The following is a 22,143-nucleotide window of genomic DNA, read 5'->3' on the forward strand; positions in this document are numbered from 1 at the left end:
CTCTCCTGGATCTATTTTCCAGGTCAGTGGTTTTTCCCATGAGATATTTCACATTGTCTTCTATTCTTTCATTTGTTTGGATCTGTTTAACAGCATCTTGGTTTCTCATAAAGTCATTAGCTTCCATTTGCTCCAATCTAATTCTGAAGCCATGATTCTCCTCATTGAGCTTTTGAGATTCTTTTTCCATCTGGCAAATTTGGCTTTTTAAGGCATTCTTCTCCCCATTGCCTTTTTGAGCCTCTTTTGCCATTTGAGTCAGTCTGTTTTTTGAAGTGTTATTTTCTTCAGTAAGGCTGTTGACTCTCATTTCATAATTTTCTTGCATCCTTCTCATTTCTCCTCCCAAATTTTCCTCCACTTCTCTTATCTGCTTCTTAAGGTCCTCTATGGCCTGTAACCAGCTTGTATTTTCCTTTGAAGCTTTTGTTGCAGGAGTTCTGATTTCACTGTCTTCCTCCTGTTCCATGCTTTGCTCCTTCTTGTCCCCAAAATAGGAGTGTAATGTTGGAATCTTCTGTCTGCTTTGTTTCCTTTACCTGGTCATGTTGCCCCTCAGTCACTTGACCCCTGGGCTTTTTGCCACAGTAGGACTCTGCCACCAGACAGGGGAGCTTTCCTCCCAAACACTGGGGTTTTCTCAGTTGCCGGAGGTATTAGATGGGTACCCTCTCTGAGGTCTCCACACACTCTGGCAAGCTGGACATACACCCCAGGACCTCCACCCTATACTACAATCCAGATCCAAGCAGGTTAAAGCAAGAGCGATTACCCCTCAGACTGGTGCTTGGTCCCCCTACACTCTGCAGGCCAGGAGCTGAAGCTGCCACATGGAGCTGGCTGGCTGTGCCGGGGCCTCAGCAGCTCCTCGCCCTGGGGGGCAAAAGCCACGCACTCCCACTTACTGGTTCCAAAGTCCAGACTGCTCTGACCTCTCACTTTGTCCTTCGCATCTGTGTGTTGATAAATCTGGAAACGGCCACAGCTGCTGCTGTTCTGGAGTCCCTCCGGCCTCAGCTGGTCAGGCCCGCCCTGGGGCTAAAGCCTTGGCGTGGGTCTGGGCTCGCCTCCCAGAGCGCTGCCCTGCTGTCCTCAGTGAGGGGTTAGCTTCTCTGTGTCATTTTGTGGGTTCTGCAGCTCCAAAGTTTGTTTAGAGTCCCCTTTTTACATGGATTGGGGAAGGTGGAAGCAGGAGCAGTGGGGAGGTCCTGCTTTTACTCTGCCATCTTGACTCCGCTCCGTACATACATTATTTCATTGTTCCTTCCAGCAAGCACCCATACTTTACCTATATGGAAAGTAAGATTCAGGAATTGTCATTGGCCTAAGACCAAATAGTTGATATACTAACAAGGAGAACCCTGTGTGGAATCCTGTTATTTTTACTCTGAGACTGTATTCTTTACACTATACCACACTGATGCGATTTTAGGGGTTCAGGGACCTCAAAATACCAAGGTTCAGGGCAGAGTTGTTTGGAAAGAACTAGTGGACTTCAGCAGTCTTCTAGTCAAGTGGCAAAAAGTTTATTGTAACAATACTATGATGGGCAGAGTTCCTTAGGGAACTTTCAAATTCTCAGCAAACTAAGTCCATTGTTCAGGAACTCCTAACCCAAGCAATTTTATTTTTCTTGGGGCTGATGACCTTGCCCACACAGATGATTTCCAGAGACCTAGCATGTTTACAAAATAAGAAGAGTCAACAGGGACCCCAGAGAGGGGGCTGCCTGTTCATCTCATTATATTTTCCCTCTGTACTGATATAAACCACATACTTTCTGGCACTAATATAAAAGTTGACCTACTTGAATTATGTATTTGATTTATTTATATTTGATATATCCGTATTTGAAACAAACCCATTACCGATTAGGTGATTTCAGTCTTGTTGAATGCATTTCCAAATTACCTTACACAGACAAATAAATTCTGATTTATTTTAGACATCAATTTAGGAAAGACATATTTCACTTAAAATAAGATCAGAATGGATTCAATTACCTTTTGAGATATTAAACTTCCCCTAAGAACTGCTTTTGTTGCATCCCATAAGTTTTAGTATATTGGCTCATTATTGTCATTCTCTTGGATGAAATTATTGATTGTTTCTGTGATTTATTATTTGACTCACTCATTCTTTAAGATTAGATTATTTAGTTTCCAATTAATCTTTCCATCTTTCCATGGTCCTTTATTACATATAATTTTTATTGCATCATAATCTGAAAAGGATGCATTAAATATTTCTACCTTTGATTGTGAGGTTTTTATGCCTTAGTACATGAATAGTTTTTGTGTAGGTGCCATGTATTACTGAGAAAAAGGTATATTCTTTTCTATCCCCATTCATTTTTCTCTAAAGGTCTGCCATGTCTAACTTTTCCAAAATTCTGTTCACCTCCCTAACCTCTTTCTTGTTTATTTTGTGGTTAGATTTATCTAGTTCAGAGAGGGGGAGGTTGAGGTCCCCCACCAGTATAGTTTTGCTGTCATCAGTTACCTTTTGATTGTGCCTGATAGACAAAAACTTTTCTCTTTAAGTAAGGCAGGAAATGGTTAAGTGCTAGTCAACCTGCTTCTCTTTGATCTGAGGGGAAAATGTTCCCCCTTTCTTTTTCCTTGTCCATCCCTCCACATTCAAAACTTGGTTCTTCCCAGAAGTTTCCAAACTGTTTACTCTCAAGCCCTCTGTTCACAGTGTTTATGCAAATAGATTATGACTTTCTTTCTACCTGTGCTCCTTTCATTCCTTTTTCTTTCTACCCATGCTCTGCATTCCATTTCTTGCCTGTCCTTCAAAATAATTATTTCTCTGGTAGACTTTAATTAAAGCCCCTTTAATACTACACATATCTTATTTCTTTCTAATTCTAATCTGACGCTTCTCTTATCCTCCTTTACTTGCCTTTATCAATCATATACCTAAATTACAAAGTATTTTTCTCTTTCTTCCTCTCCCATCTACCCACTGCTCTGAGGCTCCTGCAATCAGGAAGGGAAGGAGAGAGGGAGAGAAAGAGAAAGAGGCATTCCAAGAAAAGTCCAGCTGCTGCCCTTAGAGACTTCTCTTGCTGACTGACTGACTGGCTGCATTTTAAACCCTACAGTGTGTCAGATTACACACAGACATTCACTTGTACCACAGAGACACAAACACGGAACAGAATGATACAGATAATGATGGAGAGAATCCAAAAGCTCAGAGAGGCCTGTCATAAATCCCCTTCACAAATCAGACATTTTTTTTTCTTGGTCCTCTAGATTGCAGGCAAGATATTCCTTTTTAAGGTCTTGGAGACTGAACTTTTTCCAGATCTGTAAAAGATAACCTAAGGGCAGATCCTCAAGTATAGGGGGGAATTTGCCCATCTTTTTGCCTATATACCTTAAAGAGAAAGGGAAACCAATAAGTGCCTGTAGTCACAACTCTACTGGTGTGCCAGAGAGGGGATTGACCATATGTGTTCCCAAAACAAGGCATCTCTTATCAAGAGGGAATTTTGCCAAGGGCCTGTTGGAGGCCCAACCCAGAGCCTATGGCAGGCCTGACTCAAAGTCCTCTTCACAAACCTCCCTAGGTGTTTGTGGGATGACCCAATGTAATGGTAATGTAATTTTGAATTTGAAGATCCCTTTGTGTTGGCAAAAGTAGCAGGTACTTAACACTTAGTAACTGATCAAGCCTCTGATTGGGGGAAGAGAAGGTACGAACTCCTGTCTCCTGTTAACTGATGTAACAGGAAGGGGTTGGCTGAAGAAAGTGAAATAGGTAATGCTGTGTATATAGGAGGGACCCCAGAGAGGCATAGTCAGAATTTCCTTGAGACTGAGATCTGGTGGCAGAACAGCTACAGAAGAATGGAAAACTTAGTCCTGAGAACTTGTGGTGGTGGTGGAGCTTCTTCTGAACAAAATCCCAGGAGCCCAGAGCCAGGAGCCCAGGTGACTGAAGCATGACTGGGATGCTGAGACTTTGTTTGTGGCTTGGTTGAGCCTTGAATTCCTTGGAGCAAAAATGGTGAAGGAACTGACATGGACCAGACCCTGTGAATGCCAGTGTGGAGCAGGACCTGCCCAGAGAGCTGGTAGCTGTCTGCCATTGAATCCAGGTAGAATCTGGGACCATGGAAGGGGATCCAGGGAATATGAGAACAGGCCCCAAGTCAAGATGAAGAAAAGACCTCTCCTTGGGTACAGAGTAATTATGGAATTATAGTTTGCTAGTGATCTAAAGGGTGGAGGGTTTTGTGTATGATACTTAGTAAGACTTTACTGAATAAGTGACTGATTGTACTTTGAGTACTTTGACTATTGTTATGATAAGTGGCTGATTTGAGTTAATCAAGACTTTGCCCCAAGAGTGGAAGACTTTGAGACTACTGATAAGTGACTAATTGAGTTAATCAAGACTTTTCCCCAAGAGTGGAAGACTTTGACTGTGTACTTTGATACCACTGATAAGTGACTTACTGAATTAACTTAAGAGTGACTACTTTGTGACTGATTGAATTAACTTAAGAGTGACTATTTTACTTTGAGACTATGTTGTGAATATTATATTGTGATTTTCTGGGATAAGTTGAAATATGGTGAATGCTGTATTTTGAATTATGCTGTACCTTGATTTTCCATGGATGTTTTGCTTTTGTTATGGAATAGAGTGATCACTATACTGAGTAATTGGGACCTTAAAAAAAGCTGTTCACAGTAGCAGTTCTTCTGGAAAGCTTCTGTGCATGGAATTACACCCAACTACAGGGAAGGGGAAGGGGAGGGCTTACCTTGTCTGGGAGAGGGCTTGAGACCTCAGACATGCCCCATGTTGGGTACTATTAAATGATATAGTTTTACGGGTGCAGGGACCTCAAAATATTGAGGTTCATCATGGAGTTGTCTGGAAAGAATTCATGGATTCAAGCAGTTTTCTAGTCAAGTGGCAAAAAGTTTGTTGTAATGATAATATGGCCAGCAGAACTCCTTAGGGAACTTTAGCATAACTCCTGTCAGGAGTTATGCTAAAGCTTATATAGAAAAACTGCTGTGACTGATGTGCCAAGTATGCTATTTAGGTGGTGAACAGATAGTTTCTGTACTTTGGACACAGGCATCATTGACTACTGGAAACCCTGGGGGGCAGGGGAAGGGGTGTGGTTTCTAAAGGGGTATGTTTTGGGTTTGTTACAAGATAGCTTTGTTTATGCCAGGGAAATTCTATAGAGGTCAGCTTGTCCTTGTATCAGGGAGAGATAGTTTGCCTCCCTAGGGCCCGCTCATAAGTTATTGCCAGAGATATGGTCTTTGGACTGAGGAGAGGTATGGTTCTAAAGCTGGGGTTCAAGCACAAGCACCCCATCATCACCACTTCTTTATGACACTATTTTTTCCTAGGGGAAAATCAGATTCCATTTATATAATTTTGACTTACAGCATATTTGCCAGGAACATAACTTGATGTAAGTCAGTGTTTAGTATCCAGTGTGTGCCTAGCAGAGTAACATAATGGATGTTTCTGACTGCAGGGTCAGAAAAGCTTGACATACTGGCTATGAACCTTGGTTAATCAATTAATACCTCAGTGTTACTCAGTGTGCCAAGTAAGTATCAAAGACTCTTATAGTTGCAGATCTACATTAGTATAGTAGGGACTTTCTTTACCAGGAACTCCTCTCCATCCTGATAAAATTATTTGTTGTGAATCATGTTAAAGATAATTAAAATATTTACTTTGCATGTGAAATTTGTTTTTAAAGTCTGTTGTTTTATTTACAGTGATGTGAGGCAAAAAATTCAACACACAATTGGTCAAGCTTTTGATATCAACATTTCATCCATATATCTGACAAAGCCTACCTTCTTCTCCCGGATAAACAGTACGGAGGCCAAGACAACTCATGATGAATACTGGCATCCTCATATTGATAAGGTGTGTGTGGGGGAGGACATTTTTGTGTTTCCTTATTTATACCTGGTGAGGAGATGTCTATGCTGTCACCTCCTTAAATAGAGGTTTTGGAATTCATGGCCCTGATTTCTAATTAGAAGGGCAGCAGGTAGTGATGAGATATGAGTACTAAGGTAGATCAAATCTTGCAGTATGATGAAGTTTGCAAATGATGAGGTTCCTGGGGCATGATGATGTCAAAGAATGCCTAAAGTAGTACATCCAGGTGGGAAATAAGATTAGAACAGTGCCTAGAGCATAGTAGATACTTATTAACTGATAGTTGAATGACAGTTGACCAACTGGTAGGAGGGAGAACTATTGATGAATGTTCCTATGGTAGAAGATAAGAAGAAGACCTTAAAATGGATATTATCTGCAAGGAATTAATACTTAGAAAAACCATTCATCTAGACTTAGGAGAAGGTAAATCAGAGCTCCCGGGGACATCCAGAAGAGGAGGAGGACATGGACCCAGTCAGCACAGTTTCATTATTTCCTCCAGCTCTATTCAGCAGCATGTGCATCAGGATAAAGGAGGTAGATGATGGCAGGAATCTAGGCTTTGGTTTTGGTAAGGCATGATTGGTGATGAGACAAGGGGGCAGGCAATTTAAGAGAATAGTATAGAATTGAGTTGGTTCACCAAGATAGGGGAAAGAAAGAGAATGCAGCCAGTGCAGGGGTGATATTGGGGAGGGAAGGAGAAGGAATGCTGATACATACTGGTTTTTATGGTAGCTTCATTCAGAAGATGATGCTTGAGCTGTGTCCTAAAGGAAACAAAGGTTAAGAGGGTATACATTCCAGGCATGGGGGATGACCAGCTGTTGTTTGTCCTTCTTTCTCTAAGATGACCAGTGACATCATGGGAGTGATGTCTTGACTTGCAAGAGAATTGTATTCAAGCAAGGGAGAGCCGCTGTAGAGTCATCAGCCTCACTCCTCCAGTCATCAAAGTCCAGGGGCAAGACAAAAGTCAAGATAATTGGCTATGGCCCAGGATGCAGTGGGTGACCTTGGCCTTTCTAAATTAAAGTCTTTCCCAGGTCTCAGCTTGTCTGAGGCCATGCCCATTCAATGACTGAGGTCTAGGTAAGAATTGAGACGAGAGATGGCCCAATTTCCCATTAAAAGATATTTGTCAGGGAGCTGTAGACCTTCTAAGTTTCTGGCCTGTACAGAAAACAATTGTTTATTTACATTCAAATTCTAAATAAGGCTTGGGTTCTACCAAGGCTTGGGTTAGGGGCTATTATTGATTATTCAGTGACAACTGCAGTGATTTGGGTTTAAAGACTTAGTTAAATGTATCAGCAATGCAATATCCACAATGCCTGTGGCAATTATAAATATGCTGATATGGTTATTAATCACAAAATATACCAGGCTCTCTATATGGGGGATAAAGATAGAACATTTATTAAAATACCAAATAACTGAGTCGTCAAAGCCATCAGAGTAATTATGAAATTGGCACAGGTAGATAAAGTAGAAAGCACCCACATTCTCAAGCCTTTAAAACAGAACAGGCTACCTCAGGCAAAGGTCCTCCTCTCCCCACTCACAGCAACTACTCAGCGTCCAGCTCCGGCCCCTGGCAGTCCTCAGCAGGAGTCCTTAGCAGAAATTCTGGCTGGCTAAAAAAGGGGTTCACGCTCACCTTAGCGGCTTCCGCTACTGCTGCTGCTGCCTCTGCTGCTGCTGCTGCCACCACTGCCAGTCACCACAAGAACTCTAGCTTGGCTTCCACTTCCTCTTGCCCCACCCCTTCCTGCTATGTCAGCAAGTCCAATGGGGCATGGAAGATCTTTAAATCCCATAACCCTTACATTCAGCCCCAAGATCTTTCATGTCCCTTACTTGGCAAAAATACATTAGGAATAACTGGTGTCAACAGAATTTCACAACAATATAACAAGAATAGCACACAATAAACACAGAAAACCATATTTTAGGGTGGGGCTTGAGCACAAGCTCCCCATCATTCCCCCCACCCCGAAGAAATGGGGCCCCAAAATCTTGGGATAAGGGGTGAAGATCTCTTCTTCCATGGCTACTTGCTGCTGAAAGGCCAGTTCTTAATATGCTTGATTCCAGGTCCAAGGGTGACACATCACAGTTGCAGACAGGGGGTGACATCCAGCTTAAGCTATCAGGCATCTACAGGTGGAGGATACCAAGCCTGCAGAAATAAATCTAGCAAACAAGGTGAACAGACAAAAAGCCAAGAAGAAGCAAGGAGACAATAACCAGACTATTGTAGCCTCACTCACGGTAGAATAAATGAGTCAAGGGTACAATTTTGTAATCATCTTCTCCAGAATAAACAATAGTTACAATGTTATCCCTCCCATGTACTATAATCTCTGCAACCTTTGGAACATCATCTGGCTTCTGTTTTACCCATACTCTAGCTCCCAATTTTATTCTATCAGTAGAACCAAATGCTTCCGTTCCTCTGACAGTTATTTTGGAAGGAAGGTCAGTTTTTATAAGTGGTATTGTTTTACAAGGAACAATAATCACTTGAACTATACTATCATTTTTATGAATCCGTATGGGCCCTTCACCTAAATTATGGAATGTTATAACAATTTCTCCTTGATAATTAGAATCTATCATTCCAGCCAATACATGTATTCCTTGAGCTGCTAATCCTAATTTGGGTAAAATCTGTCCAAAGTGATTTTTAGGGATTCTTATGCATATCCCAGTGGAGATTTTTCTTATTTCTTTTCTGTCCAACCAAAAGTCCTCTAAACAATGTAAATCATACCCCACTGAACCAGGTGTTCCTGGGTACGGTGCTGGGACATCTGGCCTCAAGGTCCAATACTCAATATTTGGGATCTTATGTGTTTGTTGTTTTCTAATTTGCAGATTGGGGGTCATCATTCTGGTGTACTTCCTCATGAACAAATTATCCTTCCAGTGTTGGTATGAATTATTGGAACTTCCTTAACTGTTCTTTCAGTAATGCATTCATTCTTTCAATTAACCCAGATGCTTGTGGACAATATGGAATATGATATATCCATTCTATATTGTTTAGTATACAATACTTCTTCATTTCATTACCTTTGAAATGTGACCCATTGTCACATTCAATCTGCATTGGGGTTCCATAATATAGACTTATGAGATCTAGAGTTTTACAAGTGTTTTTCTGGGTTGCATTCTTATAAGGACAAGCCAATAGTACACCTGAATAGGTGTCAACACAAGTACATATAAATCTGCATCCTTTATCTAGTGGTAGTGGACCAATATAATCTATTTGCCAGATTTGGGCTGGGACTTTTCCTCTTGCCATCTCTCCAGTTACTACCCGAGGAACAGTTTGCTCCTTTTCCAATTGACATATATGACATTCTTCTGCTATCTGTTTTAACGGTGAATGAGAGATACTAATACCTTGATCTTGTGCCCACTGGTGTGTGGCCTGGATCCCCAAATGGCCTGCTGTTTGGTGGACCCATTTTGCTAATACCGGATCATCAGTTGTTGTCCAAGTAGGGATAATATGTTCAGCAGCAATCTTTGCCAGCTGATCAGAATGAGCATTGTACTCACGTTCTGGCATGGTGCGGGCCACCTGAGAATCTACATGAAAAACTGACAGGTCAGTGACCAAAGACATGTTCCAGATATCTTCCCATAATTCTTTGCCCCAGACTTGTTTGCCATGAATTTCCCAATTTTGATTTTTCCACATGGGCATCCATGTAGCTTACTTTAGCTACTGCCCTTTAGCTACTGCCCATGAATCAGTGAATATATGACACTGTCCTCCTTGTTCTATCTTGATGGCTTGATGTACTGCCTTAAATTCAGCATATTGACTACTTCCACCTATCCCAGTACTTTCCAAAGTCCTTCTAGTGCATGAGTTATAGGCCACTGCTTCCCAGTGTCTTTTTTGGCCCAAATATTTTGCTGTCCCATCAGTAAACCATGCATATCTCTTTTGTTCCTCAGTTAATGTATCATATCCCTCATTCCATTTCACAGAGGACTGTACCAACTGTTGCTTTGGCTCAGGGGTTGTGTCATTCCTCTCAATTTCTATGTTTGCTACAGATTCATGTAGAGCAGAGACTGCTTTGGCCTGTTTTCACTCTATTTTGAATATACCACTTCCATTTGATTATACTAACTTCTTGGGCATGTCCAATTCTATGAGAAGCTGGGGTACTCATTACCCAGGTCATAATCGGGATTCCAGATTTTAATATCACTTTATGGCCCAGAGTCAGTTGTTCAGTCTCCACCAAAGCCCAATATGCAGCTAACAACTGCTTTTCAAAAGGTATATACTGGACTCCAGATGAAGGGAGTTTCCTACATCAAAATCCCAAGGGAAGATTTCAGCTTTGTTGTTTTTGCCATAAGCTCCAGTTTGCATAATCATCTTGTATAGTCACTTGTAATTCCACTAGACCATTTTGCATGGGCCACAAATCTATGTAAGCCTTAGCTTGTTCAAAAGCTTTACTCTGCTCAAGTACCCAATTGAATTCATATTTCTTCCGTGTGACTCTATATAAAGTTTTCAAAATCTGTCCCAAATGTGGAATGTGGTGCCTCCAGTATCCAAACAATCCTATGAACTTTTGGGCCTCCTTCTTATTGGTAGGGGTAGGAAAATCCTCAATCTTTTGTTGGGCTTGTGGAAGGATCTCTCGTAGCCCCTTGTTCCATTGTATACCCCAAAATTTTACATTTTGAGCTGGTCCTAGAACCTTTGCACGGTTAATTTCCCACGCTTTACTTTCCATATGCTCAATTAGAAGGGTCAAACTCTTCTCCACTTCTTTTGCATCTTTTCCCTGTATCATGATATCATCAATGTAGTGGGTAAGCTGTACACCAGGTAGCTTTAATTCATCCAACTGTTCAGCCACAATCCTGTGACAAATAGTGGGGCTTATATATGTACTCTTGTGGCAAGCGAGTGAAAGTATATTGTCTACCCTGCCAAGTGAAAGCAAACTGGTCCCATTGTTTAAGGTCTGTTGGGATGCTGAAGAAGGCATTTTCCAAGTCAATAACTGAATACCAAGTCCCATCATATTTCTGGATCCTTTCTATTAAGGTGATGGTATCTGGAACAGCAGCATACAAAGGAGGAGTCACCTTATTCAATTGTCTATAATCCATGGTCATTCTCCACGTCCCATCTGATTTTCTTACTGGCCAGACAGGATTATTCCATTGTGTGGTTGTAGGGACTAACACTCCTGCTTCTACATATTCCTTTATAGTAGTGGTAATTTCATCTTGCCCACCTGGCACACGATACTGTTTTAAAGTAATTATTTCAGAAGGTTCAGGTAAAGTGATTGGGTCCATTTTTATTTTTCCCACTAAAACTGTATTAATTCCTCTCTTCCTTACAGCAAATTGTTATCTCCCTTCAGGTAAATTCAGAGTCATGCCTCTCAATATATCTATTCCAATGATGTATTCAGGAATGGGTACAACAACCACAGTACATTCTTTCTTAGGTAATTGCCCAATTTTCATTGTTATTTTAACTTGTCTGGCTGATATTTCAGCCCCTCCTAGACCTGTGATGGTAATAGGAGTTCCATGTTTAAACTTATCAGGGTTTCCATAGATAAGTGTGGCCTCAGCCCCAGTATCGAGCCCTAGTCATAGTAGTTGATCCATTCTTCCAATATATTGTTAAACCAATATGGGGTCTGCAATCTCTTCTGTATATTTCTTTAATCTGGGCTGGGGCTCAGCCTATCCTATTCTCCCTGAAGATGGGGCACATATGGGTACAAGATTCAGATTCAGGAGTACCTGCAGGGGTGGTTCCTGCTTCCCTGTTCATTCTAATGTTAAGTACTTTTTCTTGGTACAGCTTATACAGCTCTTCAGTTGGAATACCATCTATTCTTCCAAAGTCCACCCCTGCTCTTAATAGAGCAGTAAACAGTTCCCTTCTTGTGGGTCTATTTTGTCTCTGAATCCTCTGGCTGTTCACTCTTCTCTCTCGAGGCAAAGTCCCTTCAAAATGAAGATGAGATGATATGTAAAGATGTAATGACAATCAATGAAAATCCTTGTCTAGCAACTCATACTACATAAGCAATTGCCAATTCTGTATTTTTAAGGAAGAGTGTGTGTGTGTGTGTGTGTTGTGTGTATTTTAAGCATTTGGGATTGTTGCTAGCTCTGAAGAAACATGATTGTAACTTTTCATGAAAAGAACACTGGAATAGGAGTAAGAGGACTTGAGTTTGAATCCACTTTCTACTTTTCTGAACTTGGTCTCAGTTTGTGGGTCTCAGTTTCAATAAAGGGGGTTAATCTACACAACTTCTGAAGTCACTTTCAACTACGACTGCACAGAGTATTCACTTATTAAATGTTTGTCAAGTGAATAGATTGAGAAATGTTCTCCATTAAAACTTTTGACTTTTATTTGTACTTAATAGCAACTATAGAGAAATGTATTGTCTTGATTTATCATTGATCTCAACTTTCTAATCATTTTAGTAGAAGTGTTTGGCTTGAATAAAGCAAAAATTTAGCTATAAATCAGAACCTAGACAAAGGACATTTGAATAACCTAGATTACTCAAATATTCATGATACAGTTTGGGGTTGCTGGGAATACCCAAAGTGTCAGGGTACAATGTAGAATCACCTGGCATGAATTCACACACTCAGACCATCTCCCAGTCAAGTGGCAAGGTTTATTGTAATGCCTATAGAAGGGAGCAGGGTTCCTAGTCAACCTGCAACTTCCTGGGAGTGAGACTGATGCTTATATACAAAAGGAACAGTGAAAGAATATGGATGAGATTAAGGAATAGTAAATAGTCTGGGGTAGGCCTCCTGCCACAGTGAAAGGACTATCAGGCAAGCTAATTAGGTGATCTAGATGGGATTAAGGAGTGGTCAGTATATGCAAGTAGTCTGGGGTGGACCTAGAGCACAGTGAAAGGATGTCAACTAAGTCAGTTAGGTGATGTAGGTCAGCAGGGGTGGGCCACTTGCCTTGGGCAGAGGCATCAGTGATCTGGGCTGGTGAAATGTATGGGAAAATTCAGGGACTAGGTCCCTTTCAAAAACATGGTCTTTTCCTTTTAGGGATCCAGGTTCCATCACCCCATTAATTCAGATAGAGCTGTGATCTCATTTGACCTCTTCAGTTTTCTCCAACCTGGGAATGAATTTGCCATCATATCCTTCTTTTACATGGTCAAGATGTTGAGGTTGGGGGGTGGGGATTTCAGGGACCCCCCAAAGTACAGGAGAGGGTTGTCTAGAATGAATTCATGGACTCAAGCATTCTTCAAGTCAAGGTGGCAAGGGTTTATTGTAACTCCAATATAGTGGGCAGAGCTCCTTAGGGAACTTTCATTCCCTAAGAAACTTGCAGCTTAACAGGAGTGATGCTAAAGTTTATATAGGAAAAGTAGTAGATTATCTGGCAGATAAGCTAATTAGGTGATAATTTACAACCTTGGTCATTGCCTTCATTTACTACTGAAGACCAGGGGAAGGAGTTTCTCAGGGGTGTATTTTTGGTCTGTTAAATCTGTAGTAAGATATCTTTGAGAGTTGATGACTATAGCTTAACCTCTGGATTGAATATGATAACTTTGGGAATCAAAACATGATAATTCTATGGTTATAAGATAGTTCTGTTATTACAAGAGAATTTCTTCAGAGATCAGCTTGTTCTTGTAATTGGGAAAGGTAGTTTGTCTTACTGGAGCCCATTCATGAGTTATTGCTATGGAGAATAGGCTAGGGAGAAATATAATCTTGGAATTGAGATCCAAGCACAAGCACCCAAGCACTCCATCAAAGATATTTGCAAAGGATTACCAAAATGAGAGCTAATTATTTTTTTCATTAACTTTCAGATAAATCTGGACCAATCAGAAATGGGAAATCTTATACATGACTTTTGAGATTTAATTTCCACTGATAAATAGCAAACAATCTGATTCCATTCACTTTTCTTTCATTTATAGACAACATATGGTTCTTTTGATTACACCTCATTGCTGTATCTCTCAGATTATATGGAAGACTTTGGTGGAGGACGATTTGTGTTCATGGAAGAAGGTCTCAACAAGGCTGTGGAACCTAGGGCTGGTAGGTCTCATTTTCTTTTCTTTTTATTATTTATTTATTTACTTTTAGTTTACAACATTCAGTTCCACAATCCCTTGAGTTTCAAATTTTCACCCTCTCCCTCTTCTCCCTCCCCACCATGGTAGCATGCAATCAAATATAGGATCTACAAATACTTTCACATTAAACATTAGTCAGGTTGTAAAGAAGGATTATAACCAGTGGAATGGAGAGTGGGAAAGAGGAAACAAAACAAGAAAAAGAAAGAGAGCAATTAGTTTGCCTCAATCTGCATTCAAACTCTGTAGTTCTTTCTCTGGTTGTGGACATCTTTCCATCACGAGTCTTTTGGAGTTGTCTTATAACCTTACATTGCTGAGAGCAGCCCAGTCCATCAAAGTTAGTCATCACACATACATTGTATCTGAAACTGTATACAAATTTCTCCTTGGTTCTGCTCTTCTCACTCAACATCAGTTTATTTAAGTCTCTACAGGTTATTATGAAGTCTGTCTGCTCATTTCTTATAGCACAGTAGTATTCTATTACATTCATATACCACAACTTGTTCAGCCATTCCCCAATTGATGAACATCCCCTTGATGTCCAATTCTTTGCCACCCGAAAAAGAGCTGCTATAAATGTTTTTGTACATATGGGTCCTTTTCCCACTTCTATGATCTCTTTGGAATATAACCCTAGATGTGGTAGTGCTGGGTCAAAGGGTATGCACTTATTTATAGCCCTTTGGGCATAGTTCCAGATTGTTCTCCAGAATGGTTGAATCATTTCACAACTCCACCAACAATGCATTAGTGTTCCAATTTTTCCACATCCTCCAGCATTTATCATTTTCCTGTTTTATCATCTTATCCAATCTGAGCACTGAGATGTGGTACCTCAGAGCTGTTTTGATTTGCATTCCTCTAATCAATAGAAATTTAGAGCATTTTTTCATATGCTTATCTTTAATTTGTTCCTCTGAGAACTGCCTGTTCATATCCTTTGACCGTTTATCAATTGGGGAATGACTTGTATTTTTATAGATTTTACTCTGTTCTCTGTATATTTTAGAAATGAGGCCTTTATCAGAGACACTGGTTATAAAAATTCTTTCCTAATTTTCCACTTCCCTCTTAATCTTGGTTACATTGGCTTTATTTGTACAGAGACTTTGTCAAAATTATCCATTTTGCATTTTCTAACACTTGTTTGGTCACAAGATCTTCCCTTCTCCATAAATCTGACAGGAAAACTATTCTTTGTTCTCCCAGATTGCTGATATGATACAAGATGAGTTTTGAATTTATATTGAACTTTTAATAATTTATATTGAACTTTTAACTAGCCTATCTCTTCTGTCATAGGGAAATACAGAGGTTATTGTAAACAGATTTTTTTATTTAGGAGACTAGATGAATAATCTTCCCTTTCCCCCTCCCCTTTTTAACATATAGAGAGACAACCTCACTTAAAGAAGGATGCTCCACAAACTTGTATGCATCACACCTCTACTACACATAGTCACAAATGTGTCTTTGCCAACATGAAAGTGAAAATGAGGTTACTAATAAAATCATACGAACTCTTGAAATTGCAAAAGTTAAATGTGTAAGTGTTGAGGACTGACTATATTTTGCATTTATAGAAATTTTATTTCTTTTAACATTATTGTTTTTGCTTCTCTTCTTCCAGATTGTCTTTTAATCTTTATATCTGCATTCCCAATCAGATATTTTGTCTTTTGTTTCTTTGGTGCTTTGTATTCAAGCTTTTTTTTTTCCCTTTTGGACAGTTTTATCTTCTGTGCAGGCCATAAAATCTGCTGTCACCATTTTGATTCCTCTCTTGAACCCCCTCATTCTCTCTCAGAAATCCCCAGAGTCCTCTTCATCATGAGGTATTAGTTTATTTTCCTTTGTCTTATGTTTATTCACAGATTAGTGGAATCATTTAGATGATCTGAAGGCCATCTTTTGTTCTGTTGTTTTGTCTGCTAGTGTTCAAGGGAAAGGGAAGATGATAAACATTTATTGAGTACTTACTTACTAGGAATTGTGCTAAGCACTTTTAAAATGTTGTCTCATTTGATCCTCACAACAAATCTGGGAGGTAAAATATCTCCATTTTACAGATGAAGAAACCAAGGCATACAGCAGTTAAGTAATTTGTCCAGGGTCACACAATTAGTAAGACATTACAAAGCCTAACAAGGAAAAATCAGAGAAGAATGATCCCTTGATCATCATTACAACATTGCTGTTAAATGCACAGTGGTTTCTTGATTTTCCCAATTCACTTTCCATCAATTCATATAGATCTTGTCATGCTTTTTTGAAACCACTCCTTCATCATTTCTTATAGTACAATAGCACTCCATTACAATAATATTCCACATTCCCCAATTAATGAGCATCTGCTCAATTTCCAATTCTTTGCCACTGCAAAAAAAAAAAACCTGCTATAAATATTTTCGTACACATACACAACCTTTTCCTTTTTCTTTGATTTCTTGGGGATACAGACCGGGTAGTTGGGTATGCCGAGTTTTATTAGCCCCTTGAGCATAGTTCCAAATTGTTCTCCAGAATGGTTGGATCAATTCATTGCTCCACTAGCAGTGTACCTGTTTTTCCTTATCCTCTACATCATTTGACATTTCTGATAGGTATGAGATAGTACTTCAGAGCTGTTTAAATTTACCTTTCTCTAATCAATAATGATTTCAAGCCATTTTTTCATGAGTATAAATAGCTTTGATTTATTCTTCAGAAAACTGCTTGTTTATATCCTTTGATCAGTTGGGGAATGGCCCTTATTGTTATAAATTTGACTTGGCTCCATACTCAGTATATATTTGAGAAATGAGGCTTTTATCAGAGAAACTTGCTGTAAAATTTTTTGGTATTACTTCATTGTCTATTGTACCTTTTAGCATAATGTAGTTTCCCTGCTTAGCACTTTTAAGTATTTATATTTTTGCTTTTCCTTTGTCTGAGGTCATGATTACTACTCCCTGCCTTTTTTTAGTTTAACTAAAGCATATTAAATTCTGCTCCAGACTTTATTTTAACTCTTTGTGTGTCTTTCTGTTTCAAGTATGTCTCTTGTAAACAATATATTTTTAGATTCTGGTTTCTGATCCGTACTGCTGTCTACTTCCATTTTATGGGTGAGCTCATCTAATTCACATTCACAGTTATGATTACTACTCTCTCCCTCTCCCTCTCCCTCCCCCTCTCCCCTCCCCTCTCCCTCTCTCTCTCTCTCTCTCTCTCTCTCTCTCTCTCTCTCTCTCTCTCTCTCTCTCTCTCTCTCTCTCTCCTTTTCCTCCTCAAAAGTCTATTTTGCTTCTAACCATTGCCTCCCTTAATCCACCATCCCTTTTATCATGTCTCCTCTTTCCCTTTCACCTCCTATTTCCCTGTTGGGTAAGTTACATTTCTATACACAATGAGTGTGTATATATATTCTTCCCTCCTTGAAACAATTCTGATGAGAGTGAAGTTCAAATATTTCCCCTCCCCATTTCCCCCTCCATTCTAAAAGTTCTTCCTTGCATGCCTCTTTTATGTAAGAAAATTTTTCCTATTCTACCTCTCTCTTCCTCCTCCCAAAGGGATCCTTTTTCTTGCATTTTTTTTTACATCATCACAACATCGTTCACTTACTCCCATGCTCTCTGTCATTGTAGAATCCTTTAATTTCCCTAATAAGGATAAAATTCTTAGGAGTTACATAGCCTCTTCCCCTGGGGTGAAAGGTGGTGGAGGCATGAATGCCTCCAGAATTCCTGGCCTGCATATTGTAGGGAGACCAAGCGACCATTCAGAGGGTAATTGCTCTTGCTTTAACCTGCTTGGATCTGGATTGCAGTCTTGGGTGGTGGTCCTGGGGTGTCTGGCCAGTGTGCCAGAGATTGTGGGAGCTGCAGAGAGGGTGCTTTCCACAGCTCCAGCAGCTGCAAGAACAGCAGCAATTTGGGACATAGCTCTCTGTAATCTGGAAGCAGAGTTCTGCTGTGGCAAAGAGCTCAAAAGTAAAGTAATTGGCTGGCAAGATGAGCAAGCAGAGGAAGCATAAACAGACCATAGAATCCTTTTTAGGGGACAGAAAGGATCAAAGCATGGAACAGGAGGAAGACAACGAAGTCAGAACTCCTGCATCAAAAGCTTCCAAGAAAAAGATGAATTAGTTGCACGCCATGGAGGAGCTCAAGAAGATTTTGAAAATCAAGTAAGAGAAATGGAGGAAAAATTGGGCATAGAAATGAGAATGATGCAAGAATGAAAAGCAAGTCGACAGCCTGCTAAAGGAGACCCAAAAAAATACTGAAGAAAATAACACCTTAAAAAATAGACTAATCCAAATGGCAAAAGAGGCCCAAAAAGACAATGAGGAGAAAAATGCCTTAGAAAGCCGACTTTGCCAGATGGAAAAAGAATTTCAAAAACTCACTAAAGAGAATAATGCCTTCAAAACAGATCCAAAAAATGAAAAAATAGAAGGCAATATGAAATATATCATTGGATTGGAGCCGCTGGGTGGCACAGTGAATAGAGCCCTGGCCCTGGAGTCAGGAGGACCTGGGTTCAAGTCTGGCTGCAGACACAACACACACACACATACCAAAAACTAACTATGTGACCTTAGGTGAGTCACTTAACCCCAATTGCCTTCCAAAAAGCAATACACACACACACACATACATATGTATATATGTGTATATATATCATTGGAAAAAACAATTGACCTGGAAAATAGATCCAGGAGAGAGAATTTAAAAATTATTAGACTACCTGAAAGCCATGATCAAAAAAAGAGCCTAGACACCATCTTTCAAGAAATTATCAAGCAAAATTGCCCTGATATTCTAGAACCAGAGGGCAAAATAGAACTTGAAAGAATTCACCACTCACCTCTTGAAAGAGATCCCAAAAAGAAAACTCTTGGGAATATTATAGCCAAATTCCAGAGTTCCCAGGTCAAGGAGAAAATACTGTAAGCAGTCAGGAAGAAACATTTTGAGTCTTGTGGAAACATGATCAGGATAACACAAGACCTAGAAGCTTCTACATTAAGGGACCAAAGGACTTGGAATATGATATTCTGGAGGTCAAAGGAGCCAGGACTAAAACCAAGAATCACCTACCCAGCAAAACTGAGTGTAATGCTTCAGGGAAAAATATGGTCATTCAATGAAATAGAGAATTTTCAAGTATTCTTGATGAAAAAACCAGAGCTGAACAGAAAACTTGACTTTCAAATACAAGAAGCAAGAGAAGTATGAGAAGGTAAACAGGGAAAAGAAATCATAAGGAACTTATTAAAGTTGAACTATTTACATTGCTACATGGAAAAACGCTAATTGTAACTCATAAGACTTTACTCAGTATGAGGACAGCTGAAGGGAATATATATGTATGTGTATGTATATATATGTATACATACATATATATGTATAGGAGGGTATATGTATACGTAAATAAATATGTAAGTGTGTGCATATGTATGTACATGTATACATAGAGGTCACAGGATGAGTTGAATATGAAGGTATGGTATCTAAAAAAATAAAATTAAGAGGTGAGAAAGGAATATATTGGCAGAAGGAGAAAGGAACAGATAGGTTAGGGTAAATTATCTCATATAAAAGAGGTAAGAAAAAACTTACAATAGAGGGGAAGAGCAGGAAGGTTAAAGGTTAAAGATCAACCTTACTCTCATTGAATTTGACTTAAGGAGGCAATGACATACACATTCAATTGGGTATCTTACCCTACAGGGCAACAGGGGGGAAGGGAATAAGAGGGCAGATTAGGGGAGAGGGTAGTTAGAAGCAAACACTTTTGAAAAGGGGTAGGGTCAAAGGAGAAAATAGAATAAGTGGGGGGTGGGATAGGATGGAAGAAATTATAGTTAGTCTTTCACAGTATAACTACTATGGAAACATTTTGCATAACTACCCATGTACAATCTATAGTGAATTACTTATCTTCCCAGTGTGGGGTGGGTTAGGAGGGAAGAAGGGAAAAAATCTGGAACTCAAAGTTTTAAAAACAAATGTTTAAAAAAATGCTTTTTACATGCAACTGGGAAATAATTTATGTAGGCACTGGGGTATAGAAATCCATCTTGCCTTACTAGAAAATTGGGGAGGGGAGAGGATGAGGGAGGATATAAGTGAGAACAGATTGGGGGAATGGGTATTCAATAGGCTTGCTATTTTGGGGTGGGGGTTAGGCAAAAGATGGGGAAAAAAGTTTGTAATTCAAAATCTTGTGTAAATGAATGTTGAAAATGAAAAATAAATAAATTAGAAAAAAATTTTTTCTAAAAAAAAAAGCAGTAAATACCTACTTGACTAGCTGGGTAGACTCACTGTTTCTTGATGTCTCATGGAGTCATTAGCTTCTACTTGTCCAATTCTAATTTTAAGCAGTTATCTTCTTCAGTCAGCTTTTGTACCTCTTTTCCCATTTGGCCATCAAATAATAGATTACTATAGTCATTAACTATTGTGTCTTGTGTACCTAATCTATTCCACTGATCTACCAATCTATTTCTCAGCCAGTACCAAGTAGTTTTGATGAGTGCTGCTTTATAATACAGTTTAAAATCTGGTATGACTAGGTCACCTTCCCTACCATTTATTTTTATTGATATCCTTGATATTCCGGACCTTTTGTTCTTCTAGATGAATTTTGTTATTATTTTGTCTAGCTCTATAAAATACTTTTTGGTAGATTGATTGTTATGGCACTAAATATCCAAATTAATTTAAGTAAAATTGTCATTTTTATTATATTAGCTATATTATATTAGATGTTTATCCAGTTATTCAGATCTGACTTTATTTGTGGGAAAAGTGTTTTATAATTGTGTTCCTATAGTTCCTGGGTTTGTTTTGGCAGATAGACTCACAAATATTTTATAATGTCTACAGTAACTTTAAATGAAATGTCTCTTTCTATTTCTTGCTGTTGGGCGTCATTAGAAATATATAGAAATGCCAAGCATTTTTGTGCATTTATTTTATATCCTGCAAGTTTGCTAAAGTTATTTATAATTTCAAGTAGTTTTTTACTTGATTCTCTAGGATTCTCTAAATATATTATCACATCATCTGCAAAGAGTGACAGCTTTGTTTCTTCTTTGACTATTCTAATTTCTTCAATCTCTTTTTCTCCTCTTATTGCTACAGCTAACATGTCTAGTACCAAATTGAATAACGGGGTGATAGTGGACATTCTTGTTTCACCCCCAATCTTATTGGAAATGCTTCTAGCTTATTCCCATTACCTATAATACTTGCTGATGGTTTTATGGTAGATGCTACTTATCATTTTAAGGAAGACTCCATTTATTCCTATACTTCCTAGTGTTTTTAATAGGAATGGGTATTGTATTTTGTCAAAAGCTTTTTCTGCATCTATTGAGATAATCAAATGGTTTCTATTAGTTTTGTTGTTGATATGATCAATTACACTTATGGTTTTCCTAGAAAGAAATCTTTAAACCAATCACTGGTCACCAAAAATTTTCACATGTGCTAGTGAGGAAAATTTAGGTGTAATACTTCAGAGCCTTATTTAAAATGACACTTTTTCCAGGTATAAACTTTTCCATTTAAAACATTCTTGCAAAGCGGAAAAGTGAATTTGTAATATGATCACTAGTAATGACAACAAAGAAGTGACCCAAACAGGAAGAAGTTGATAGTTGTTCCCCGCCCCCCCCCATTCCAAATGAGTTTTTCTGGTCCCAAGGAATCAAGTTAGGAGAAAGGCTTAGAGTTTGCTCTCTACCCAACAACTTCCAATCCTTACTGTGGTGGCAGTGGAGTGTTTAAATTCAAGACCATATAATTTATGTATGGAACTACTCACCACCTCAGTACCATTAATGGGTACCCCAATGCCTCAGTACCACTCAGCTTGTAGAAATAACAAATTCATCTGAAAATGAACTCTGGACTGTCACTCGGAGGCCAATGAGTATTTCCAATTAGAGTGCTATACAAATTCTACTTTTTTGTTTGTTTTTGCATGCTGTTTTTATGGCTAGTGTCATCAGGACTACTTTCTTTGATCA

At 39.1% G+C, this 22,143-nt stretch overlaps 1 protein-coding gene across 13 annotated transcripts in view; it reads left to right on the plus strand.

The window, feature by feature from the left end:
* The window catches only part of OGFOD3 (2-oxoglutarate and iron dependent oxygenase domain containing 3), a 138,117-nt gene that overhangs the window by 110,638 nt on the left and 5,336 nt on the right, over positions 1–22,143 (plus strand). For all 13 annotated transcript variants that reach the window (XM_069076647.1, XM_069076648.1, XM_069076649.1 and 10 more), the window contains 2 exons: positions 5,772–5,925; positions 13,947–14,070. In XM_069076647.1, the coding sequence (XP_068932748.1) occupies positions 5,772–5,925; positions 13,947–14,070 (278 nt within the window). The remainder of the gene's footprint in view (positions 1–5,771; positions 5,926–13,946; positions 14,071–22,143) is intronic.

This window comes from Petaurus breviceps, unplaced genomic scaffold (assembly GCF_028583685.1).
Source record: "Petaurus breviceps papuanus isolate PSGF00001 unplaced genomic scaffold, PetGlider_PUasm1.0 90925, whole genome shotgun sequence".
NCBI classification, from domain to species: Eukaryota; Metazoa; Chordata; class Mammalia; order Diprotodontia; family Petauridae; genus Petaurus; species Petaurus breviceps.